We start from the raw sequence: 27,489 nt of genomic DNA, 5'->3' as shown, positions 1-27,489 counted from the left end.
ACTGAAAGCAAGCAGGGCAAAAAGAAATCTCATGCTAAACCACCTCCAAGAGAGGGGGAACGCTCCAGTCAGAGGCTGAAGAGATCCTTCAGCAGCACAAAAAGGGCAGAAGGAGCATCTTCTGAGAAACCCATCACCCTCTCTGACAAGGAGGAAAGCAGTGAGAACAATGAGCCTATTGCCAAGAGACTGAAAAAAGGAGGAACGTTAAGACCTGCTGCTAAGGAGGCATCCCTAAGTAGCTCTGCTACTTCTGAAGCCTCTGACGTTTCGTCCCCTCCTCCATCACCTGCTCATTCTCCACCACCATCATAACCCTCTCCTAGGCAACATAAAGGAGAGAAGATTGAAGAAACAAATGCAACCCCTGCTGCAGAAGAACAGGTGGCTGAGCAAGAGGCTCAGCCACAAAAGAAACTTGACAAAGGAAAGAGGATTCTTGTTGAATCTCCTAAAAAGAAAAAGCCAACTATGCCTAAGCAAATCAGCCTGGGAGGGCCCCTCTCTTGCCCCATTATCCATCCCAATACTTCTGGGGACGAGGCCCTTGCTAGGGCTTTGGCAGAAGAGGAGGGCATGGAAGTCCCTCCACTGATGGAGGAACAAACTACTACAACTCCCTCTTCTTCCAAAACAAAAGAGGTTATGATCAGGCAGGCACCTGAAGAACCTCTAACTGCTGGCAACAACAAACAATAGAAGAAAAAGAAGCCATCTTCCCCCATTCCAGCAATCCCCATTGCATAAAAGAGAAAATCTCAAATTGGGATTGCTGAGATTTTTGAAATGATGGGGAAGAAAATGGAGAAGCTGTTACCTGAAGCACCATCCGTTCCTCAGCTGGACATGGCCCGCACTACTGAAGAGCTAAATGCTCTAAGGAACAGATTGGATAAACTCTCATCTTCCTTCATCAAATTCTAGGAGCAACAAAAGGAAGACAGGGAGCAGCTCCTCAACACCATCAAGGCCAGCATCAAAATCATCAGTGCTGCACCTTCAGCACCTACCCTTCAAGCTGTCAGGAATGAAATCAGAAAGACATCTGAGTCCCTGCAGTTTGCTCATTCCATGCACGATACCAGAGCTGAGAAACAACTTAGGAAACTCTACCTCCCAAACATTGAAGAGCGAACAGAAACCAAGGAAGCCCTCAAGGCTTTTGGTGCATATTTGGAGGGGAGAATTTATCAGCTGGAAAATCAATTGCTGGATGTAGAGGGGCAGTTGGTGCATATCCACAATGGTAGGATAATGATGAGATCCACCATTGTTCACCTCACTGCTGTGATTAGCGATCTACTGAAGGACGCAGAGAAGTGGCTCCCCGAAGCTGAAGTAAGAAGATTAAGAGACCAGCTTGGGAGAAGGCCACTTACGCAAGAGGAACTAGATGCTGAAAAGAATTCTGAGCTGGGCAAGAGACGTCCACATTGAAAAGGAGAAAGACCCTCCTATTTTTGTTTATTCCCCATTTACTGCTTTATTGTTATTTTCCTTTTGTTTTCTTTTCTGTTCCCTAGTGTAATTTTAATTCCTTTGTGAAATAGAAAAATCTTTTTTTGATTAAACTATTTGGAGCATACATTTCAGTTATACTATTGTGGCTGTGAAAATTTGAATAACCAATTACATGAAACACAAAGTCAATAAGTAATTATTCTTGTTCTTACTTTGAATGCTTGAGATAGGAAAGGTGAAGCGAATTTAATCTTCAGATTTTTGAAGGATATTGATCTGTGTGAACTATAACTGGTAAGGAACGAAAAATGCCAAACACTTACTCATGAGAGCGTTCCTGAGGTGTCATCACAATGAAACTTCTAAACTTGCCTTGATGCTGTAAGTACTGCTGAAGAACAGGTGAATTTCATTGACAAGGATCAACCTTCAAACACTCAACCCCTCACAGTCAAACAAACACTTCCATGCCCATTCATACGACAGCACAACCCCACATACTCATAGTCATCCCCAGGTCAACTAAAAGGGGCAAGGAACAAATTCAAAATGAGCAGAAAAGGACAAGAAGAAAGAAAACAAAGAAAAATGGGAACAACCATTCAAAAGAATTCAGAAGAAGATACCAGACAAGATTCCTCTAAAGGAAGAAAAGAAGGTACAAAAAGATAAGGTGTTCCCTCAAACAGAAAAGTCCAACTCTGAAAAAGAAAAACTGAAAAATGTTCCTTAAACCAAGATCTGCGACCATTCCATCCTAAAACCCCATCAATCCTTTTCACAAAGATCCTTTGAAATGAAAGACACCTACACTTCTTAGGAAAACAGCAGATAAGCAAGTTTGAAGAATCACATCCAAGAATGGACAGAGAAACACCAAGCCCTTAGTGATAGTGAGACAGAAGATCAGCACCCTTCACTTACTTGGGAACAAAATCTTTCTACTTGTCACCTATGGAAAGTAGTTCAGTCTTTGAAAAGATTATGATTACTTACTGGCTCAGGTTTCTGAAGTTGAGCTATTCTTTGAAATTGAGCATCCTAAGCCACTATTTCTAAGTTGTTTGAGGACAACCAACAGTTTAGTTTTGGGGTGTTTGATGGGATGAAAATTCATTCCCATCTAAGTCTATTTTGATGGCAAAATACCATATGTTCCCTCCACTGATGAGCAACTTTAGCATTAAAAGCACGTGTTTAATATTTTTTGACAAAAACACAGTGGGGAACAGAAGTTGACGTAAGCCCTTGGAAAATATATAAAAGGGGAACGAATTGAGAACATTAAATACACTTGCTTCACTCACTCAATCTCTCTGAAACTTTGCAGGAAACGTTGAAAAGAAGTTTCCATAAAGCATAAGCGGTGCAACAATCAAGCAAGAGGAAACGTGCGCAGCAGAGAATAAACGATTCCTATTGGCTAAAGAGGAAAGCAAGGCATGGGGATGATCAGAAGGAAAGAAAAATCTCAACAATAATTGTCCCATCCGGCCACTTGCGCCCCTCAAAGTATTGTTCACACCGCCCCTTTCATGCAGTCAAGAAAACAACTCCAAGAGAATTACGCACTTTGTCATTCACTCTTCTGCCTATAAATAGGACGTTCCAATACGAGAACATCATTGAATTCCTTAAGAAGAGATCACTTAGTTTATTTTTGTAGTTTTTCTTTTGTATAGTTTTAGATGTAGTTAAGCAACAATATTTCTTCTCTATTTTGTATCACCCACTTGAGACTCATCACGAGCAACAACCATATTCTCCAATTTCTATTTTATTGTAACCTAATTTGTTTCCATTTAAATATAGAGTAAACACCATTTTTGGTCCCTAACAAAAAACACGGTCCCCACTTTAGTCCCTTACAAAAATAAATTAGTCAGTAAGTCTCTAACAAATTCAAAGTGGACCCATTTTAGTCCTTTTGAGGGACTAATATGGGTCTTTTTTGAATTTGTGAGGGACCACGATTTCAACTAAATGTGTCCACTTTGCATTTGTTAGGGACTAACTGACTAGTTTATTTTTGTAAGGGACTAAAATGGGGACCATGTTTTTTGTTAGGGACCAAAAAGGGTATTTACTCTTAAATATAAGTGTTATTTCTCTCCTTTCCACTCGTTATCTCAGAACTGAATCTCGGGTCTATGGGATTTCAGTTTAGAATGTTTAAAGTAGTAGCCATGGGCTAAACTATTTGTGGAATGGAAAAGCTGCAAAGTTCTTAAAGAATTATTTTCAAAACTCTTGTACTGAGCTTTTGTATTTCTCTGGTTAAGTAAGCTATATTCATTGTGTATCAATGGAAATTTAACACATACTGAGAAAGGAACTTCCATAAGGAAGGGATTTCAGACAGCTTAACCAGAGGGGGAAGGCAGTGTTGTGGAAACAAGAAACAACACTGTTGATTGCCTTAGGAATAAAGGACCACTTCTTTCATTTCAAGGTTCTGTACTAAGTACCTGCTGGAGTCAAGGGAGCCATAGCAATATGAAAACTTGTGAGCCATCTAGTCCATAAGCTGAGGAATCAGACGTTGGCAGTGAAGAGACTGGAACAAATACAGAAGTGTTAAGTCTTGAGCAGAGAAAATAACTATTTAAGAATGGAACAGTGAATCTGTTCCTTCTGTTAAAACTGTTTTAAATCATCCACACTGTTGTCTCTTAATTACTGTTATTACTGTTTGTATTTTTCTCTTTATTTAATCTTGTATCTATAAATTGTTCCCTCTCTCAACAAGAAGGGTATCATACATAACGAAGCGATGAACTGTTTGCTGTCAGATTGAACCTACTGTTCTTGAGGAACATTGTCAAGACAGTAGGGAACGTTTGACCAAACAGGTCAATTACTAACTTTTCTTTTCATTTTCATTCTTTTTTAAGACAGTCTAAGGCATTAATTAGAGTTCTATCCTCGTGGGAACGATAATCTGGGCACTAATAGTCCCTTTATTACTTGATGTGTGCACTTGCGCACTTGGGTTGAAAGTAAGAGAACACAAGTGTTTTCTCTTACTGAACTAGAACGTTCTTCATCATAATATATTTTACACCCAACAAGCTTTTGACCCTACACATGTTATAACTACATTCTTGACATACAACCTCCAACTACTACCACCAAGGGGCATGGTGAAGCACACACGGAGATTAACCCCAGTACCAAGGGATTACCTTATTGAAGTTCCCAGACTAGCTAGCTCCAATGCCAGATACACATGAACTTGGTCCAACCAGAAATGCCTACACAACAGGTCATTCCCATATCCATTAGAACCACATAAATCCATACACTTGTTTATTCAAGCATTCATGCAATTTGACATAAATACTTACTACAATCCTTTTGGTCAAGGACCAAAGGCAATCCACCAAGCTCACTGCTCAAAGATCACGTTCGGGGCAGACAACCTACAATGATCACACAAGTATCATCAATTCAATTGTAAATGAAGTTGAATTATGTTGCGTAAAATTGGCAAGTGCACCGATCGTACCAAGTAATAAAAGATGAGTAAGAATATCGTCCCACGAGGATTGAGGCACCGAATTTATTTTAACTATTCCTTTCTTATTGGATGAATAAAAGTTGATTTGAGAATATTTGTGATTTGTAAAAATTGAGAATTATTCAAAACTTGTGAACAATTCAAAGATGGTTTTGAAAACTAGAGAATAAAAGATTAAGATTGAGAAAAATGTTTAAAAAGCTATTGCGGTAAAGGACGTCAACACCTTTCCGATCCCCACCTTGCAATATTAATTAATGTTTACATTTAATTACTCATTGATCAAACAATTCACCATCTATTAATTGGTTGGTTAAGCCCTAATTCCTTAGTGTTCTTAACCTTATTAACCCTATTAGAATCCTAATCCCTTAGAAATCCTTTTTCAAGTTAATCCTTTAACCCAATGAATTTTCCACGTTTGCAGTTCATGTAGCCTATCATAGTGCATACATGAACTGTTATTTTACCATTGTCATGAACTAGAATCCCAATATTCCTATTGAAAACCCTAATCCTCGCAATCCTGATAGAGTGATCAATTCTAAAAGAATTAAAAGATGAAGAACAGGATAAAATAAATGCAATTTAAAATAATTAAATATAAATTTAACCAAACTACAAGGGGTTCACATCAAGGGTTGTGACCCTTACCACAATAATAAAAACTAGCCAGACATATTCATGTCTGACAATTCAAAGTATTGAAAAGAATTCATAAATAAATAAAAACCATAAAATTGGAGAAGAAGCTTGCTCTGCGTTCTGCCTCCATCAATCTCTCTCTGTGTAAAAGTTTCGTTCTCTTGAGGTCTGAGTCTCTATTTATAGAGTCTTGAACCTTGTTTAGAATCTTGATCTAACCTTTTCGCAATCTCAGTGCAATCTTGTCTCTGATTTAAAAAGGATTTAATGCTGATTGTCTGCACCTCCCACGCTACTAGCGTGGTTCCCACGCTGTGAGCGTGGGAGTTTTTGTGAAGAATCCTGGAGCTCTACGCAACTAGCGTGGTTGCCACACTTCAAGCGTGGGTTTGTGAAAAGGCTAGCGCTACTAGTGTCAGTGCCATGCTAGTAGCGTGGTAGCTTCTGCCTGAATTTGATTTCTGGCGCTAGTAGCGTGAGTCCCATGCTAGTAGCGTGGATGCCTCTGTTTGAAATTGTCTTCTCACGCTTACAACGTCATACCCACGCTCTCAGCGTGGGCCTTCAGTTTAACAATTTCCTTTTTAGCTCCAGTTTGTCTGTTTTTCCTACAAAATCAACACAAAATCAATATGCAATCTCTGATTGAGATTTTAACAGATTATCAGTAATATTTGCCCTTTTTTCTTAAGATTAATCAACATTCTTTCTCTTTTTGGCTTAGATTTCCCTATATGCTGAATGCATATCAAATTACAAAGCAACACCCCCACACAACCACACATAGGTTCGGCCATCAAGGCTCTAAATGCATAATCATGTTTTAGTTTTATTATAACATTCCAATAGCTTCCTAAGCTCACCACAACACCACTTCAAGTCCTTAATTCCATTTCATTACAACTCAACACCATTTTCTCTAAAATTCTTCATTATGGCCAAAAATTACATCCACACACATCCAATGATTTTGCTTCCAATTCACATGCATCGCACCAACACACAACCTATTTAAACTTAGCTCCAACCATCATAACACCAATTACATCAATTTTTCATCGTTTTTTCCTTATTTCCCTACATGGTCGAATTGTGTATGCATGCATACCAAAAGGTTTTCAATTCAATTCCACACTTCCACACATCATACAATCCTATAATTAACCAATACAACTACTCCACAACTCAATTTTCCAATCACCCAACAATCTCCATTCACAAAGTCATGCATATCCACCACAAAATTTGCCTAAGTTATCATACTTTTTCTCAATAAATTTTATGAGTTCAATCATCCTAAAACATCATTCTAAGACATATTTATCTAATACACATTTAATTTGAGGTCCCCAACCACCTCAATTCACATACACATACTCTAGGGTTCATGAAATCAATCAACCAAATTATCCAATGAAATGTGTTGAAACTTACCAAAGATTAAGGCCAAAGACTCCTCCACACAATACCCAAGCAATGGTTGATCAAACAACTCCAACAACACCAAATTTTTCTCACAAATTCGTGGCAATGGGTGTCAAATTTCTCCCAAACTAGAGAAATGATAACATTATCCACCAAAGATTAAGTCCTTGAATCAACTAATCCATTCCAATCTAATACATTTATTTAGCTCCAAACATCCTTAAAACATTATCCAACAAGCTTCCGAGCCCTTTTTCCTCATTATGGCCGAAATGATAACATATTTGCCAACACTAACTGTCCGCACCATTTAATTCATGAAATATCCATTTCTTATCTGATTACCCTAAATTTTTAGTATATTATACTAAACATGTAGAGATTTAATTTGGTACTATAACACCTCGTAATTCTAAAATACTTAATTACAGTTAAAATATGGATTAAAGGGTAGGATTAGTAAAAATCCTGAATTCTGAGTCAAAACACGTAAAAAGGGTAAAATGGTAAATTGTCAAACACGTAATCCTAGAAAATGAAATGTGAGCAGAAGGCCTCAAATGGGAAAAATAACCCTGGAAATGGATCCAGAACGAAAAATTGAGTGGTTAAGCAAGTTTCTGAAAATTTGATAAATAATGTATTTATCCGATAAAAATACAACGATATAGTTGCACCGAAAAGCGTGCCGAATGAATTATGAGCTATAGGCTTTGAAATAAGTTATAAATGATACATAGGACTAAGAATTATGATTCCTGATGAAAATTGATTGAAATTAGGGTTTTGGGAAAACGTGCCCACAATGCACATAACAGCTTAAAATTGTGATTTTTCTGAATGACCAGAAAACTCAGGGTTCATCTGATCAAGGTATAACACCTCGTATTTCTAAATCACATAATTAAAATTAAAATAGATATTTAAGGGTAGGATTAGTGAAAATTCTGAATTCTGAGTCAAAACACGTAAAAAGGGTAAAACGGTAAATTGTCAAACACGTAACCCTAGGAAATGAAAAGTGAGTTGAAGGTCTCAAATGGGAAAACTAACTCTGGAAATGGATTCAGAACAAAAAATTGAGTTAGGCACATTTTTGGAAATTTGATGAATAGTGTTTTACCGGATAAAAATACAGCGATACAGCTGCACCGAAAAGCGTGCCGAATGAATTTTGAGATCTAGGCTTGGGAATAAGTTATAAATGGTACATAGGACTAAGATTTATGATTTTTGATAAAAATTGATTGAAATTAGGGTTTTTGGGGAAGTGTGCCCACAGTGCGCATAATAGCTTAAAATTGTGATTTCACCAAACTACTGGAAAACTCTGGATTCATCTGATGAAGGGCAACTAAATGTTAAAAATTGAAGTTTCTAAAGAGTCTAGGAGTTAATTGGAGTTTAGTGGATTAAGCGAGAGATTTGAATTTATTTGAAATGCACTAGGTGGTAGTATGACCCACCCCACTTAAGTGGACAAAGCCACATGTGCATAGTCACTATTCATTCTCTCATTCCCTCCTTTCCAAATCTGCGACCCTCCCCCTTCACTGTGCAAGTTTTTCTTTGATTTTTCCTCCATCAAAACTCCATCAAAATCAACAAATTTTCACACCATACTTCAAGTAAAACATCATCCAAAACCAATCATGCTACTCTCAAGCCTTGAAAATTACTAAATTGGGAGAAAACCTTGACCCATGCCCACAGTTTTGTGAAGGAAAATGGGTGTTCTTGGTGTTGATTGATCCACCATTGCTTGGGCATTGTGTGGAGCAGTCTTAGACCTTAATCCTTGGTAAGTTTCAACACATTTTATTGGATGATTTGGTTGATTTATTTCATGAATCCTAGAGCATGTGTTGTATGATTGATGTGGTTAGGGACCACAAATTGAAAATGTATTAGATAAAAGTGTCTTAGAATGATATTTTATGATTATTGAGCTCATAAAATTTATTGATGAAAAGTATGATAACTTAGGCAAAATTATGATGGATATGCACGACTTTGTGAATTGGAATTGTGGTGGGATTATATACTTGAGTTGTGGGGTAACTGTATGGGTTAATTATAGAATTGTATGATGTGTGGAAGTGTGGAATTGAATTGAAAATATCTTGGTATGTACATAGGTACAATTCGGCCATTCAAGGAGAAATAAGGATGGATGTTGCAAAATTCATGTAATTGGTGTTGTGTGGATTTGATCTAAGTTTAAATGGGTTGTGTGTTGTTGTGATGCATGTGGATTGGAAGTGAAACCATTGGATATGCCTAAGTGTTGAATTTGGCCTGAAAAAAAGAAATTAGGAAAGTTGAGGTTGAATGGTAATTTAATGAAGTTGAGGACTTGAAATGATGTTGTTAGGAGCTTGGGAAACCATTGGGATGTTGAAATAAAATTAACAACCAAAAGTGTGAAAAAGGGCCTTGAAGGCCGAGTTGATATGTTGTGTGTGGAGAGTGTAATGCTTTGTATTTCAACTTGAATTGATGATCCTTGTGTGGTCATTGTAGGTTGCCTCCCATAGACGTGATCTTTGAGCAGTGAGTTTGGTGGATTGCCTTTGGTCCTTGACCAAAACGATTGTAGTAAGTGTTTATGTCAAATTACATGAATGCTTGAATAACCAAGTGTATGGTTTTATGTGGTTCTAATTGATATGGGAATCACCTGTGTGTAGGCATTTTTGGTTGGACCAAGTTCAGTTGTATCTTGCATTGGAGCTACCTAGAGAGGGAGTTTCAATCAGATAATCCTTTGGTATTGGGGTTAATCCCCGTGTGTGCTCGACCATGTCCCTTGGGGGTAGTGGTTGGAGGTTATATGTCAAGAATGTAGTTATAACATGCTCAAGCATAAGTATATATATTGGGTACATAGGATGTACCGCATCTCTGGCCAGTAGATAGTTGCCTTCGGGCGTTACGGACTTCCATAGGATAGATCTTCGTGAGGGAGTTCCAGTTGACCTGGGGTCATAGAGCTGTTATCCGTTGAGGAGCACTCTAGGAATGTCTCGGGTGTATTGGTGGTGGGTGCCTTGGTTGATGTTCTGAGAACACATCCTTGGATGAGAGCTCGTAGGCTATATGTTGAGGCCAATAGGTTGAATGTTGCGTGATTTTGGCTTTAACCATTCTAGCTTTATCGTATGTTTACTCCCTATGCATCCATACTTCACTAAATTCCTTGCTTTATCGTATTTGAAAGCATGGAATGGTTATTGGTACCTTAAATGGACATTGGGCTAAATAATGAAAAATGAAGTTAAGAGTTTCCTTGAGTAGCCTTTGATGAAGAATGAAATCCATGAAATGTATGGTAACCTTACTAGTACCATTCGGCCACTATGTGGTTATATGACCTAGGTATGATTTTTAATTCAATTAAGTGCTTGGTTGTATAAATCAAATAAAACTAAGTCTATGTTAAGTATGGTGAAAATGTGAAAGCTAAATTGGCCTATGGGTTAAATGAATTAGGTTAAATGTATTTATATGTAAGACTTTAAGAATATGTCTAAAATAGAGTTTGACTTGTGAATTGGTATGAATTGGCATGAATTGGTAAGTAAGAATATGTTAAGGATTATGTGAACTAACTTGAAGAGGAATTTCGAAATATATATGTACAGAAGAGGATTTCTTCAAGTGCAATTAATTATGTATTGACATAAAGATCATGTTTGAATAGGTGATCTTAACGGTTACGAATATATGGATAACTTTAGTGACGTACGAGCAGGGTTTACAGAGAAGCTAATTCCAGGTAATCTTCTGGTTTCAGAGTTTTCTTTGCTATGTTGTTCCACCATAGTCCAATAGGATCTTAGTTCACATGGTATATGTTGTGATGAATGTAGATATGTAGTATAGTTGCATTCATATAGCTCATGCATCTGATATGATATGATAGATATGACATGATATGATAGTTATAATATGATATAAAATAGTATGAAATGATATGATACGTTGTGATATGATATATTATAAGAGGATATGTTATGTTATAATACATATAAGTGGATAGTGAGTTTTGATTAGTGAGTACTTATAGGTGTGGAGAGTATTGGTGTCGATTTCTTTGTGGGATACAGCCCCTGGAAATTATGGAGGTATAAATATGTATCTTTTAGCGGGATACAGCCCCTAGAGAGCATATATTATGACTTCTTTGCGGGATACAGCCCCTGGAAGTATAGGTTGAGATTTCTTTGAGGGATACATCCCTTGGGAATCTTATAGGTATATGTTATAATCTCCTTTGCGGGATACAACCCCTGGGAGTATAGGTATAGTTCAGGATCTCTTTGTGAGATACAACACCTAGAAGTTTTATGAATGTGTATGGAATATGTGATTTTTTCTATGCTATGTTATCTGTCATTTATGCAGGAAGTGAACTTAGAGGTGGAGACTACTTCATAAACCCTGGGTTTACTAAGATGGTTAATCTCACATAGTATGGTGTAACATCCCGAGCGCTGACGAGGGCGGGGAGGGATCGCCGGTGCGCAAGGGCACGGACAAGGAGCGGCTCCTGGCAGGCTTCCAGCGGCGGGGGTACATGAATGAATTGAATAACACCGGAAAGAGAGGGATTCCAAAGATTGTGCTGGTATAGGACAGTACAGCTGATGATAGCTTATAAGAATTAAATGGTACTACTTATACTAACAAGATGCATCTACTTTTCGGTAGCCCAGATCGGAAAAACTTCACAGTTAAGCGTGCTTGACTTGGAGCAATTCAGGGATGGGTGACCTCTTGGGAAGTTTTCCTGGGAAATGTGCGAGAGATGACAAAGCACGCTGAAAAGTCTCGTGTTAGTGTGTGGGGATATTCGTTGATGCTTGCAAGTGGCCGGGCGTTACAAGTGGTATCAGAGCAGGGCCTCTCATCCAGTACGGTGTGGTTCGAGGATGAACCAGGCAGAAGCTGGTGGGCATGTAACATCCCAGGCGCTGACGAGGGCGGTAAGTGATCGTCGGTGTGAAAGGGCACGGACAAGAAGCGACTCCTGGCAGGCTTCCAACGACGGGGTACAGGCTTCCAGCGGCGGGGTACATGAATAAATCGAATAACACCGGAAAGAGAGGGATTCCAGAGATTGTGCTGGTATAGGACAACACAACTAAGGATAACTTATAAGAATTAATTGGTACTACCTATACTAACAAGATGCATCTACTTTTCGGTAGCCCAGATCGAAAGAACTCCACAGTTAAGCGTGCTTGACTTGGAGCAATTCAGGGAAGGGTGACCTCCTGGGAAGTTTTCTCGGGAAGTGTGCGAGTGAGGACAAAGCACGCTGAAAAGTCTCGTGTTAGTGTGTGGGATAGTCATTGATGCCTGCAAGTGGCCGAGCGTTACATATGGGGACTTACATTTCAGGTACTATAGATGCAGGAGAGCCCTCATAAGGCAAGAAACCAATTCGGAGTGGCTAGAGATCTTAGCTAGAGTAGATAGCTAGCGTAGCATTCTTGAGCATCACTATATATGTATATGTTTTGTAGAGCATGATATGTTATGTTTCATGCATATGTACAATATGGATTTACATTTTGAGAGGCATATGTAGCCTATATATAGTTGTGTATTATGCAGTTTTAGGTATAAATATGTATGTTATTATGTGGATTGTTATCAGTAATGACACGGAGCCATATTCTGGTACACACACACACACACTAGAATATGGATTGGACTTTTCTATTTATCAAGTGTTATGTATGAAGTGGGATTTGATCCCTAGATTAGTCTAATTTAGAGTTGTTATGCTATCCGTAAAGACTCTATTAGAAATGATATCTATTGTCATATTCGGATAGTGATTTGATCATTAGATATGGTCACAAGTTTATTAAATATAGAGTCTATGTAGGTACATGACTATATAGATTATGTTAGATTAAAAAATAAATTATGTACGACGATACGTAAAGATAAATTAAAAAAGAAAAAGTCAACTATGTTACTCGGTGTAACAGTGATACTTTTACATTAAGTCTTCCGCTAAAATAATTACTTATACGAGTTTTGTAACCATATGTATGTTAATAAACCAGCTGAAGACGGGGTGTTACAGTTGGCCACCCTGATGAGCTTTAAGGCCGGGCTTTTATATTGGAGTCTGAAACTTTTTTATTAAATAAGTTTTTATACAAGTCAAAGTTTGGATCCAACAACCAAAACACACAGACCAAGTCAGGCCTACACGAGCCTAGCTAAAGGCCCCTTACTTGTTTAACACCCGGTGTTGCAATGCTGTGATTATAATATTTATTATATATTTTTATATATATTAAGTTTAATAATCATTAACCTAATACCCGACTGAATTATTAATTGGTTTGAATTTAATAATATTGTATAAACCAATCTCAAGGCAATTTATACTCGAGTTCTCTCTTTTTTTTCTTATTTATCATTCAAATTTTTATTTCATAGAAATGTAAAAGTAAAATAATAGCTATAATTTAATAAAAAAGAATTGAAACCAATGTCTTAGTTGTGCAAAATTTAACGAATTTGTCTAATAGTTTTATAATTTTGAAAAAACTATAATGTTATGAGGCGTTAAGAAAAAAAATATTTAATTTTAAGGAACATAAAAAGTTTAAATTATTAATAACGACCCCACAAAAATCATTTAAAATAAAACTTAGTAGTAAATGGCTATTATTTATGAACAAGTTATTTTTTATTCTACAGTTAATTGTTACAAATTAAGTTATGTGTTAATTAAATACATAAAATTGGAAAAAAGTTATGAATAACTTTTTTTTTCAGTAGTCACTCGTATTGTGTAAGTAGCTAATAGTTGGAAACAAAAATTTATATTACATTTATGAAATTAAAAATAATTTAAAAATGATTATAGGTTGTTATTTAATGGTCATTTATGCAACTAAATAACTGGCATTACAAATTATTAAGAGTCTCAAGTGCTTCTAGTGAAAGGAGCATCATCATAGACATAAAAGCAAGCAGCAGATTTACAAATACGCAAAAGGATAAGACACTTGGCAACATATATGATTAGTGCGCTTGAAACTAATAAAGTCATTGCCAATTACTCATACCATAAGAAAAAATAGTGGATTATCACAAAAAAAGAAAAAAGAAGAAAGAAGTAGTGGATACAGCTGGATATAATTGTAGTTGAATGGTAATTACACAGGAGGGCAACATGCATATTAATGAAAAAGATGAAAGCACGAATAATCTTTAAAATGCACTTAGCCCAAATGTTTATGATGGGAGCTAGGAATAAATAAAGTCGATCACCTACATATAAGGACTTGCACGACGGACAGTTCATTTAATGCGACATATCTAACACCTCATGTAGTTAATCAAGATGTTTTTTTTTTTTTTTTTTTTTTTTTTGTGAGCATCTAAGTAAAGAAAAGGTAATTAAAATTTTCTCGTCGGGAAATTCCTAAACTAACCCTATCACTTTACTTTCGACCTTCATTTCTGTGAAGGTCAGTCCCGTATTTCAACATCTCTATTCCATGAGTCAAACCAATAATCAGAATTTCCTCCCCACCAGCATATTTTCGTATAATGTGAATAAGTACTTCCTTATTAAAAAGAGAAAAAAAATAAGGATACGGAAGGAAATAATCATAAAAATAAAGATAGTATAAATATGTTTTTTTCCATATTTGATAAATGATGTATCGAGTAGTCAGTATACTACATACTTGTAGTACTGAAAATATTTTCCTTTCCCATACCACTCCCTTGATTCCACCTATTCAGTCTTTTTTTTTAATACATTGAGGAATCGAACACATACTCTATTATATAACTACTCACACCCTTTATTATTAGGCTAACCCTAGTGGCTTAACCTATTCAACCTTTTTAGAGGCACCATTCCGTTCACCATACTTCTCTCTAATATTCAACATACTAATCTTACCGACAAGCAACTCCTTAAAGTTGCTACATGTTGGTCCCTTGGCACTCCGTCAAGGGAAACTCATTTATTCCCAAGATGATGACCAATTGTGCAAGTGCATGCATCAAGTAACAAATGAGAGTTTTAATGCCCATATTATGATTCCCACAAAAAGTATTGCTAGTATGAATTCTAAGCTGTATTAAAGAATGAAAAGAATAAATTAAATAGTATTGAATTGTTCTGGGCAGTCGTTCCCAGTTATCACAGTGTTGTTCAATCTATGACAAAAGGTGCAGTGCAGCTTTAAAATAATTCCTCGCGTCGTTATATACTCAAATTCTTCTTAATTCAAGGACGAACGACAAAATCATTGAAGAGATATTTGTTGTGTGGTATGAAACAGTAAGAATAAATGCAAAAAATAAATTGAGCAATAACAAGAACAACATGGTGAAGTGATAGACGGAACGACGGTTAAAAGAAAAGGAATGGATGCAGTGATCCGCTATAAACTAGTTGTAATTTAGGCTCAAGACCTTGTCCAATGGACTTGTTCAAGTCTCTTTCATTGCCAATAATGATTACTCAAGCTCCTGGACTTAAAAAGAAAATTTTGTAAGTATGGATTAGATAAGTTTTCTATATGTATATTAATAACACTACTGGAAAAGTCACGAATAGCGAGGGAAAAATTCCCTTGCAAACTGCGACGGAATTTGCAAGGGAAAAACAATTGTGAGGGAAAATAGGCAATATTTTCGTTACTACATCGTCGTCGCAGAATCTGTTGCAGTTCGGTCGCAATTCCGTCGCACTTTGCAAGGGAATTTTAATCCCTCGCAAGAATCATAAGTCTGCGACGAAAACAGCGAGGGAAAAAATCAGCGACGAAAGTTCCCTCGCAAAATCTAGGATCTGAAATTTGCAACTGAAATTTCATAAATTCCCTCGCTGTTTCCCTTGCAAACTGCAAGGGATTAGTATTCCCTCGCAAATTGCGAGGGATGTATATTCCCTCACAAAATTCAAAAATAACATATAAATCAAATGTAAAAGGGCTTAAATTAGGAATTTGCCATTATAGGTAGGAGAAGACTATATAGAAAATATGCAATATGCGTATGATAAAAAGTCATTAAATGCGTCGTCGCATCCTTTGTGGCAGACATTGAGTTCATGTAGTGATAGTAGTGCCTATGTCAGCTAATCGTAGGAAAGATAAGATTATGTTGAAATTTAATGTGTGTGTACAAATGAATTGGTTGTGAGAAGCAGAGGAAAATGTCTTAAAGAGACATGTTCTAGCCATCATCGTCGTCATCACTATACAAATGAATGAAAAGTGACGCATGCTTCTTATGCCACCAAAAGGGCACTGGTCTTTGTAGTTGGGCTTTAACCACTTAATTAAAAGTAAAGTTCAGCCCAATAAAAAAAGCTAGGGTTCCCAGTTCAAGATATTCAGCAGCCATTTTTAATGTGTGTGAATAGCATTTTGAAGACAAGGGAGTGAAAAAATCAATCACTATAAAAGAAAATAGAGAGGGAACCATTTCAGAAACTTCACAGGATAATTGAGGAAGGAGCAGTCTTTGATCATTCTACAATATCTCCTTCATGTACCGTCTGATCGAGCTGAGATTTGTTGGCATATTCCCGACTCATCATTCTTCATATCCGACGGTGGCTTTTCTGGTTGGAGGTCTGTAACATCACCAGAAATTCCAAACCAAGGTGGTTTGTGTGTACGATTGTACTGTAGGCAATTATCTTGAGAGAAAGTTTTTTTTCTTCTTAAGTTCACCGTTGGATCGTGCTGAAATACTTTAAGCAAGGGTTACACTCATTATACTTCATGTACTAACGATCAGTTTGTCGATTGGAGCTCTGAATAGGGACTTGTGCAATTACAAACAGAGGATGTCAGTATTCCTGCTCTGTATCGGGCAATGAGATACAAAGGGGAATAGTTATACTTGATCTTATTTTTTATTCTATTTATATATATATTTATTTAGATACATTTGATTTTTTTAACTATTTTTTCTTTTAGTATTTTATTAAGTATTCTAATTTTTCATTTACCAAAAAAAAGTATTTTAATTTTTCATAACATATGATCTTTTTTGATCTCTTTATTTTCTTCTTCTAAGAATGGTAGAATAGTTATACTTAATTAATTTTTTAATGGTGTTAAAGAGGGGGTGTGGATGAAAAAAACCACAAGCAATTAAGTGATTAAAAAAATAGAGGTGTAAGTAATTAAAAGTAATACCACAAGGGGATTTTTTGAACTTTTCCCAATAAATAAAGTTATATCTTATAAAAAAATTTCTCATTTTTTTAACTTTTTGTGACCAGGTTTTTGCACATATATATAAACTTTGTCATATGATGATATTTTAATAAAATTATAAAACTCAATGTGTATTTTTAACTTTTTTTTTCATTATGTATAGTTTTTATAGGTAATTAATATATTGTTGAAAATCTGTGTAAAAGTTATAATTGTAAATATAGGTATATAAGTGAATTATTGAATTAATAATTTCTATTTCCAATATTTTTAATAATATCGTGTAAAAGTTGTTCCCCTTCTCACTTTCACTTTCACTTTTCACCTCCATCCATTTCCCCCCTTGCATTTCTTCCTATTTCCCTCCATCCATTTCCCCCCTTGCATTTCTTCCCGTTTCCCTCCATCAGTTTCCCTCCATCCATTTCGACCGGCCGTTGCCCTCTTTGTCGTCTCGTCTCTGTTGAAGTATTTGATATTTGCTGTGGTTGCGAGCTTAGGGCTTCTCTGTCTTCGGTGTGGTTGCGAGCTTACTCATCACATTTGTTGTGGTTGCGTTTCATATTTCACATCTGAGGAGAGCCAGAAGCTTCTCGATCAAACTTCGGCGGCCAGACTAATCACTCAGCCGCCGGATTTCTCTGGTATCAACGACTTGACGGAGATTCTCGCCGCCGCCACTTCCGGTCAGTTGCTAACGATCCGCGAGCTTTGCACCCTTCGCCGCACACTCACAGCCGCAAGGGAATTGTTCGATCATTTGAAACACTTGGATTCCGCTGCTACTCATCCGCATAGGTACATATACAACTTTTTCTTTCTTAATTATTTGTTTTCTGTTTTTCATTTTTCTTTTTTGCTTTTCTGTGTGTTTTAATCAAATCGTTTAGTTTGAACTGCAAGATACTCAAAATATTATGAGTTTAATTTTGATACATTAACGGTGTAAATGTTTAGTTTGATACACATAGTGAGTAAAACCTCCTTGTCCCAATCTGATGCTGAGTTAAAGATTATCTAACCTGATGCTCATAATTTTTTTATGGGTATATATAAGACTATCATTTGTTTAATTTGCTTCTCTCATGCTCCGTCCAGTACGCTCATATGCTTTTCAAGTTCTTTCTTTTTTGTTATAATCTTAAAATTTTGTTGAATTGATATTGTTCTTATCTTGGAGTATTTTGAGTACTGTGACCATGAGTCTATTAATTGGTACCACTGAGAGATTTTCTGATGTAGGCCCACATGAGGAACAACCAAAAATGTGAAGGACCAGTATAATTTGCAACTGTTAAATGGCATGTTGCATATATTCCACAATTCTAAAATGATTAAAAGGGCATCATAATTTGTTGACGCGTTCTTCCTGTTGACAAACCAATCGATGAATTCATAGCTTTATCATCTCTGAATCAAGTGCTTAATTCGGACATGCCAATTCATTCTCAAAGAGATATGTTTTTATATAAATATATATCTTTGTAAAGTCTTTCTAACCAGACCGAACTAGATATAAATATATATCTTTATCATCTCTGCATCTTAGGCATATCTTAAACATATTATGCAGTCAAAACCATCATATATTGTTCCTCTTTGCATTTAGAATGCCTCCATTGTCTTTGTGGACCTTAATTTTGAGCAAGAACTGTTGAATCTTCTGTGGCCTTCTTGTTATTTTTTATTTTTTGTTGTTGTTGTTGTTGTGATAATAGACAAATATTCAGAGAGATAACATGGGAGATTAAAAACACATTTAGTAGTAAAAATATTGCTAATTTCTAACAGAAAATTTGGAGATTTTCTTGTAGCTATGAGTATTTGCTGTTCCTTTTACAAGAGTGGAGGGGTAGAAGAAACATCTTACTTCAGAGTTCAGCATCTTTGACAAAGTTGTTTATTTTTTTTTTGTTTTTTCCCAAATAAGACCACTTTAACATGTATAGCTTGTTTCCTTTTTTGTCTTTCTGTACGTGATTATTTATTGCAAAGAGAAAAAACCCGGTAAAAGTTACTTTCATACTATTAATTTGGCACGAATTGTTGTTCCATTTGAAATGATTTGGCTTCATTTCAATTACCAGTGGCTTTTTTATTGTGTCGTGTAGGCAAAGGATTTGTATAGTATATGCTTGAGGTTCCCTTTTGCTTTAACATTTCTCGTGTGTCACGGATTCATGTATAAAATATCCATAGTCATAAGGGGACATATCTTCAGTTTCTGGCACTAATCAAATGCATAATGTTGGTGAACCTCCCTTGATACTAAGTGAACTTAGCACACAAATCTAAATGAAATTTTTTTTATTGATTTCCCTGTCACATCATATGATTAAATAGTAACTACTTTTTGTGTGTAGTTACTTTCTTAAGAGAATTTAATTGAGCATTTTAATACGATGCAAAAGATCTTAAGAGACCCTCTTTGCCAGAAAGGAGAGATTGAAGAATACCCAACAACCAAATATTTGTTTTAATTAAACTAATTTGTCGGCAGAGGAACTTACTAGTGACTTGAGTTTGTCACAGGTTGCCCATGTGCATATGGGCCACTCTTTGTTTTGGTATATTAGAAACACAAATATAACTAACCTTGATATACAGTAAAATAGGGGCTAAAGAAAAATACTGAATAGAGAAGCCATCAACTGAAATGCTGCACATAATGTTCCCTGTTTTTCATCTCCAATGTATGGGAATTTGGCGCAATTGGATCTTGTCTGGGATATTTTTAAAATTCTTTTCCCACTAACTTATGCCGTGTCATAATTAGTTTGAGAAGAACAAAATTGGTTCAGTGACAATGAATATCACACGAGTATAAAAAACAAGATTGCCCTTGAAGTTAAATTTTTTTATACATGTGGTAATTCTAAAAAACTTAAAAGTACTGCATCACATGTGGTAAAAAAAATGTATACTCATTAGGTAATTCAGGTATGAAACCATCATTAGATTCAGGTATGACCCCAAGCCCACGCGGGTATTCATTTTTTTGTTCTTTATTTTATAAAAACTTTTTGAGATAAAACTGCTTCTAAAAAAATATTTTAAGGTTGAATTTGTTCTCATATTGCCCAAGATTCTTCGTTGTTCCATTTCCTATAATACAATGAAAGAAACTTACTGGTATGCGAATCCTAGTCTAGTTGAGATTATTTGCTATCTTATCTACTGTTAACAAAACTATCACAGTTATGCTTATATATCTGAAATACAATGGTCCAGATGGCATGTTAATTGGGTGTTCTATATCTTTCTGTAGGACCATTTGCCATAAGTTTTTAAATATATGTGGATACCCTCGAGGGCGTTAATCTTTTTTAAATTTATAAGATTTTTCTTTTTGTTGTTAATTCTCAAGCGTTCTTCCTGAATTATGCTTCATGATAATTATATATATTAGGATATGGTTGTATTTAGTTCTCATTTCTTTACTTATTTGTGAGGAATATTGACGAGGCAGTACATGTGGTGTGCAAGCCTGCAAGCCATTATTTTTATATTTTGGTCATTTTGGATAGATTGGTTTTCTTTTTTGTTTTTTTTTGGAGATTATTCCTTTGGTTCTTTAGTGTTTTATAACAATTCCCTATTTATTTTTAGAATTATGCATAAATTCAGGTACAAGGAATTCACATAGTATCATCTTTCAGCAGCTGAAATAGATGATATCAGGCTAGTTTTTGTAAACTACATCTCTTGAATCTTATCACCTTTAGGCGTGCTTTTACTGCTTGGACGTAATATCTTTAATAGTTAGTAATTATTAGATCACTATAATGTAAAATAAAACTTAAAATTATCGTACATCCATGGACAGTTGTAATAATTAAAAAGCTTATAATAAAAATTAATGACAACTTCTTTATTAGGTACTTTGTTTATTTATATTTAAATGATGGAATGAATGAAGGACAAAGTGGGATAGACATATGCTGGAAGTCTGATACCTCTACTCTACTACTGCTCTCTAGTCCCTAGTCTCTCCCGCTCCTATACTTGACGATGCTTTTCTTCTGCGTGTCTGTTTTACTCTCTGCTTCTGATGCCATAGCTACTGCTACTGCTGCATCCCATAGCTATATGCATAGACCTGCTACATGAATTACTTATCATTTCTTTATATATTACAAGTTAAACTTATCCATCAATTACTTATAATTTCTTTATATATTACCAGTTTATCTTCTATGCTTAAATGGCTAAAATTTATTATTATTTATTGTTTGGTGCAGTTGGAGACATTTCACCATATATTCTCTTGTGCACATTTGCATCGACCGTTCGTTGAGATTTTTTACTTCAGGTCTTTCAGGTAACAAACTTTGAATGAAAAATAATTGCATGCTTGTATTGTGATGACATAACTTTATATATGTAATGCCCCATGTTGCATAGTATGTCCCCCTTATCTTGTGTACTTTCCCATTCTTTGTTTGCTCCCCCTAAATGCATGTCCCCATTTGCTGGTGTACTACCCTCATTCTCTGGTTGCTTGCTGGAATTGTTGAATGCATGTGTTTGTTTGCCACTTACGGCAGTATGTTGCATCATATATGCGGAAATTACTCGGTGTTTGCTGGTATTTGAATTCCACACTTACTATAGAATCTGATGTCATGATATTATGGTATTTGGCCTTGTGTTTTCTGATATTTACAAAGTCAGGAGTATGGAAGACGATCATGATAGGAGTTGGATGTACAATCGTCTAACTGATAGAAGACAACTAACTCGAGCATTCTTGGAGGGTTTGGAAACGTTCATCCAATTTGCTCTGGAGCAAATAGGTACATCAAGTAACGTTATCAGTTGTCCGTGTGTGAAATGTAAGTGTTTTAAATTTCAAACGCCGGACAAAGTCAGGGAGCATCTGTGTAGATGGGGCTTCATTCCGGACGATGCTTTTTTCGTAGCAATTTGCGAGGGAATTTTCATATGACAAATTTCCCTTGCAAATCTATTTGCGACGAGGGTTTTAGCGAGGGACCTTGTTCCTTCGCAAATTCCGTCGCTGATAGATTTTGCAAGGGAATTTTGCTGTTTTGCAAGGAAATTTTTCCCTCGCAGATTGAGAATTTTCTAGTAGTGTAAGTAAATCATGTTAGAAACATGATATTATAAATAAGAATGCTTCTCATGCCAAGCAAGTTATTTAATAATTTATGATAAGAATTATAGGAGTTTAATAAGTATATGTTTAATTAGGAAATGATTAATATTATTTTAATAATTAGACAAATGAAGTCTAATTACATACCAAAGTCAAGGATCCAGGGAGCTTCAGCATTCCATGCACTATAGGAAAAGTGGAAGTGGACAATGTTTTATGTGATCTTGGAGCTAGCATCAATGTCATGCCACTCTCCATGATGAAGAAGCTTAGGATTACTGAAGTGAAGCCCACAAAGACGATAGTGCAACTGGATGATCGCTCTTCAAAGCAAGCTTATGGCATCATTGAGGACATATTGGTAAAGGTAGGCAAATTCATCATTCCTGTTGATTTTGTCATCCTTGACATTGAAGAAGATGTCACGATTCCTATGATTTTTGGAAGACCCTTCTTGGCAACTTCAGGAGCACTGATTGATGTACTTAAAGGTGAGTTGATCTTACGGGTAGACGGAGAGCAAGCAATTTTCAAATTCTTTGACAAAGAAGTCCCCTCATCCGTAGCTCAACCGGAAGATCAAGTCTACTTTATTAGTGAAAAAAAGGTGAAGAAGAACACAATGAGGAGTCTTCTCAAGAAAGTAAACCAAAAGTTAAGATGGAGAAGCTCAGTAGCAAAGGAAAGCATGTAAAAGTCAAGTTCAAAGTTCCTGAGACTACTTTACCTCATCCATATGCAGAAGAGCACTACGGTAGGACACAATTTTTGAATGATAGAGCTTGGTTATCACCAAGCTCATGCTTTGAGCCACCATGAAAGTAGATCAGGTACGTCAAGCTCGTGACGTTAAACAAGCGCTAATGGGTAGGCAACCCAACACTTTACTGTTTTTAATTTCACTATTTTAGTTATTTTTACTTTGAATTAAATAATAAAAATACAAAAATATAGGAGAAGGTGTTGAGACTAATGGCTATCATTGAGTGAATTTTACAGGTGAAGAAAATGGAACAAATAACAAGAGAATGACTAGTTGTTTTTATTTTTCAACGTGTTTTCTTTGTAGATTTAAATCTGTTGCTGAGGACAACAACATTTAAATCTGGAAATGGGAAACACGCAGTTCATCAAGCACAATTGAGTAAGCTGGAGGAACTTCATGAGTACATACAGAATATCCGGCTAAAACATGAAACTATCTCAAATCCTTTCTTCTTTGCTTTAGCTTTAATTTTTTTTTAATTGACTTTTTAATTTTTAGTTTGTTTTGAAAACCCCAAAGCCATTGTTTTTGTGAAAAGTTTGAAAGTTTTACTCAGTGCTTTTAAATGAAAAAATGGCGAAATTTTTTTATCAGTAATTGATTCAGAGCATGATGATGCACTTACTTGAATATTTTCATAATGAGCATCAATGTAATGATTTTCATGGTTCACTGAATATTCTCTTAACTGATGAATTTTTTTTTTGAAATAAAGAATAGGGAAATAATTGTGCATTCATAGCCGTGAGGTTTTGAGCCTATACAGAAAATTTTTATTGAGTGTGCATCCCACTATATGAAAGACTCTAGAACTTGCTTTGTTTCTTGCTTGAATTGGTATGTGATATATTCTATGGATATGATTGAGGCATGTTCTTTCTTTAAATTAGATGGCCGAATAGCCAACCATTGTTGATATTCCTTAGTTAAACCTATTTGAGCCTGGGCCTGTTTATTCTTTGAAAAACTTATAAAGATGAATAAGCCACTTTCCATATAAATCCTCACCTTATTTGAGATTAATTTTCTGATTTAAATTGAGGAAAATGTGTTAATTGTTGATGATATAAATTGTGATGTATGGAAGTACAGGGAAAAAGGCAAAAGCCAAGGAAGTAAGGTTGGTTAGAAAGAAACAAAGAAAAGGAAAAATACTCAGAAAGTGAAAAAGAAAAGAAGTGAAAAGAAAGAAAGAAAAATTGTTCTGAGAAAAGAAAACGACAAACAAGAGAAGAGTTCAAAAGAAAAAGAAGAAAAGAAAGTTGTTTACAAATTGTAAATGATTACATTTATTCCTCTTTGAATCTGGATTTAAATCTTGCAGCTCATTCTCTAAATTTTTCCTTCCTTTAGCCAGGCCAAGTTATAGCCCTAAGAAAAATCTCTTGACCTGTGAGATATGTCATAATAGCTGTGGAGAGCGAGAATATAAGCAAGCCTATGGTAGTGTTGATTCAGTGGGATACGAGTGAAACACCAACCCTCTAAATAGTTGAGTGTGAGTGAATTGAATTCCTAGTGAGGGAGTGTTTTAGGAAATTTTCCTTATTCTTGATCTTAAGAAATTTTGTTGCAGCTTTTAACTGATGAATTATGAATCTTGTTGATTGATGTATCATTCATTAGAGTCTGAATGCTCTGTAATCATGTCTCTGATTGAATCATTCCTATCAAATTCCACGCAAAAGAAGATTCCTACTCCTTATTTTCTTAGTTTTTTTTGATTGATTGCTGAGGACAACAATATTTAAATCTGGGAATATTTGATAAACCCTTGGTTTACCATGTTTTTAGGCTAATTTATACAATAATTACATAGTAGATTGCATGGAAGTTAAGGTTTTACAGTATAAAATCATAAAGAATGGATTTCTAGCTAACATGTTGTAATCTTGCTTATTTTGAAGGTATTTTGACATAAAAGAATGCTAATGGAGCAAAAAGAATGCAAGGAGATGATGGAATACCAAAGAAAGCCTCAAGGGAAGCAAGTTACAAGTGTTTACAAGCTGAAGGATAGTGTTTTAGCGCCCCAAGAGCGCGTTAAAACGCTCTAATAAAGGAAAGCAGCTTGAAGGAGAGCGTTTTAGCGCCCTGATGAGCATTAAAACGCCCTGACAGCCACAATTTCCATTCGAAGAGAGCGTTTTAGTGCCCTGAAGAGCATTAAAACGCCCTGAGGCAGACAAGAATACACAAAGAGAGCGTTTTAGCGCTGTAATGGGCGCTAAAACGTCCTGACGCGATCAAATTCAGGCCCATGGAAGATTTCGTATCTTAATCAAGATTTGAACCTGATTTCAGGGAGATTAGAAGAGGAATTAAAAAGATATATTCTCCTCTATAAATAAAGGGCCTTGGGACCAAATGATTGATATTCAACACCAGTCCAGAGAATTACATAGAGACCTGAAGGAGGAATCCTGTTGCGAAGCGCTGGAACACTGAGGAACCAAGTCAACATCACATCAATGGAGGCTTGGGGTTCTCTTTTCTTTACTATTGTTTTTGAATTCAGTATGTTAGGCTAAACTTTTATGTAGTTAGGGGTAGATGGAACCCAATTGAATCTTTATGTTTATGAATTAAATTGTCTCCGAATTCTTTTCTTTTATAATTGAATAAATTTATCTATTTTTAATGTTTTCTATGAGTTTGCTCCTTATAGAATGATTTTGGAGAATTGTATGACAATGGGGATGTTGGTGCATGAACCCTGACTTGATAAATTTATCACAATCCTTGTGATCTAGGGATAGACATAGGGTAATTGTGCAATCTTGGAAATCTTGATCTTAATGCATGTTTTCTTGGGGAATAACTGGGGAACTAGGGTTCTTATGAGATCACATAGATTTAGGGTAACAAGGAATTGAGCCCTAATTAACTTAGAAAGAATTGATTGGCAATATATTAAGAACGGATTCTTGGCAGTTTAATTCATAACATATTGAGGAGATTGGGGAAGTCGAAACCCTAACTACGCTTGTTTATTAAATTCTTTAATCAATCATCACCTTTTCAATTGTTCTTTTAATTTTTATGTTATTGCTTGTTTTTAATTTTAAATTCTTCCAAATACAATTCTCTTCATCTTATTCTTGTTTGTCCAACTAAACCGCGATTAGCGAACTAGAGCTTGAAAATCGATCCTCGTGGGAACGATCTCGTACTCCGATACACTTTATTACTTTACGACCGGTGCACTTGCCGAGTCGCTATCATTTACTAACTCGGATATGAGCACTCTTAGATCAAGATTGGCAGATTTTGGTTGTTCATACATATTGCGAAGCCAACTTTAGTGCTGATTATCTTGCTACTATTCCACTTCAGAATGCTTCAATACCGGATGATACAATTTTTGCGAATTCTTTTAGACCCTTACAGTTTCTGCTCCAGGCGGACACACTATTAGAGTTTGCCATCCCAGTAGGGGAATGTGATAGCTTTGTCTTTATTTTTTTGTTTGTTTAATTTGTGAATTTTCTTTTGTTTGTTTTTCATCCTTTTAATGTATCAAAAAAAAATACTAGCTTTAACTAAAATGACCATCCTTTAAGAGAACAAACATTTTTCCCCCAAAAAAATCACTAAATTTGATTTAACTAAAAAAAGCCCATTTGAAAGCAATTGGGCGTTGGAAAAATATGGGCTAATGGTCTATTAAGAAAAAGAAATCCTAAGATCAAAATAGACAAAGGAGTAGAAGGGCTCATTTGCTAATGACTGCAAAAGATGAGGAGAAAAGATGAGTTCATTTCTGCACGAAGGAACCACCAATAGAACTGGACATGGTGATCTTGCAACAATCTTGAGGGTGAAGGTGGCTTGATCTCACGGCAAGATGGATGGCCATGGACGACAACACTGCGATGGTGCGATGCAGCGTGGGTGGCACTGTTCATGGCGGTCAGGTCGATCTAGAATGGTTCACAATGAAGGCATTAAGGAATTTTGTGTTGCAGTTTCACGGTGCTATCAACGGTGATTCATAACCCCTGGTATAGTCTTTCCGATCTGAATGACGAGGTTGGCGGCAGAGGCTTGATGTGGCAACAAGCACACACAAAAACCAGACCCAGTCTGGCGGGTCACTGGGACTCAGAAAAAGTCGAGCGGGTTGGACGGGTCTTTAAGGGTTGACTGCATACTCGATCCGAATGGTGATCCCAACTTGTCACCCCACCGGGTCACCAGAACCTGGGTTGTCTAGATTTAATTACACTGATTTTAGGGCTATTTTAATTTTTATCATGACAAATTTTTTCCCAACCCACATAATATATAATTTTGTCTCCTAAAACAACATAAACACTTAGCTCTT

The 27,489-nt window shown here is 35.9% G+C and overlaps 1 protein-coding gene across 1 annotated transcript; it reads left to right on the top strand.

Annotated features, from left to right (window-relative positions):
* Nucleotides 1–789: 789 nt before the first annotated feature.
* On the top strand, nt 790–25,755 carry LOC133294654 (uncharacterized). The gene is made up of 7 exons (XM_061493364.1): nt 790–873; nt 925–1,417; nt 17,568–18,075; nt 21,519–21,598; nt 21,948–22,073; nt 22,521–23,540; nt 25,070–25,755. Exons 1-6 carry the CDS (start codon nt 790–792, stop codon nt 22,526–22,528), a joined length of 1,299 nt encoding a protein of 432 aa, XP_061349348.1. The 3' UTR covers nt 22,529–23,540; nt 25,070–25,755.
* Nucleotides 25,756–27,489: the final 1,734 nt, after the last annotated feature.

This window comes from Gastrolobium bilobum, unplaced genomic scaffold (assembly GCF_033153095.1).
Source record: "Gastrolobium bilobum isolate Gb01-03AN ecotype WA unplaced genomic scaffold, APGP_CSIRO_Gbil_v1 utg15598, whole genome shotgun sequence".
Lineage (NCBI taxonomy): Eukaryota > Viridiplantae > Streptophyta > Magnoliopsida > Fabales > Fabaceae > Gastrolobium > Gastrolobium bilobum.
The sequence above is the reverse complement of the archived record's forward strand: the minus strand, read 5'-3'. Positions and strand labels throughout refer to the sequence as shown.

Excerpts from the sequence above, each read along its gene's own strand:
- LOC133294654 (XM_061493364.1), top strand. The coding sequence starts at position 790 with ATGGGGAAGAAAATGGAGAAGCTGTTACCTGAAGCACCATCCGTTCCT. Across the intron at positions 874-924 it reads GCACTACTGAAGAGCTAAAT|GAGCAACAAAAGGAAGACAG; the intron begins GCTCTAAGGAAC and ends ATCAAATTCTAG. Across the intron at positions 21,599-21,947 it reads TTTTACTTCAGGTCTTTCAG|TCAGGAGTATGGAAGACGAT; the intron begins GTAACAAACTTT and ends ATATTTACAAAG.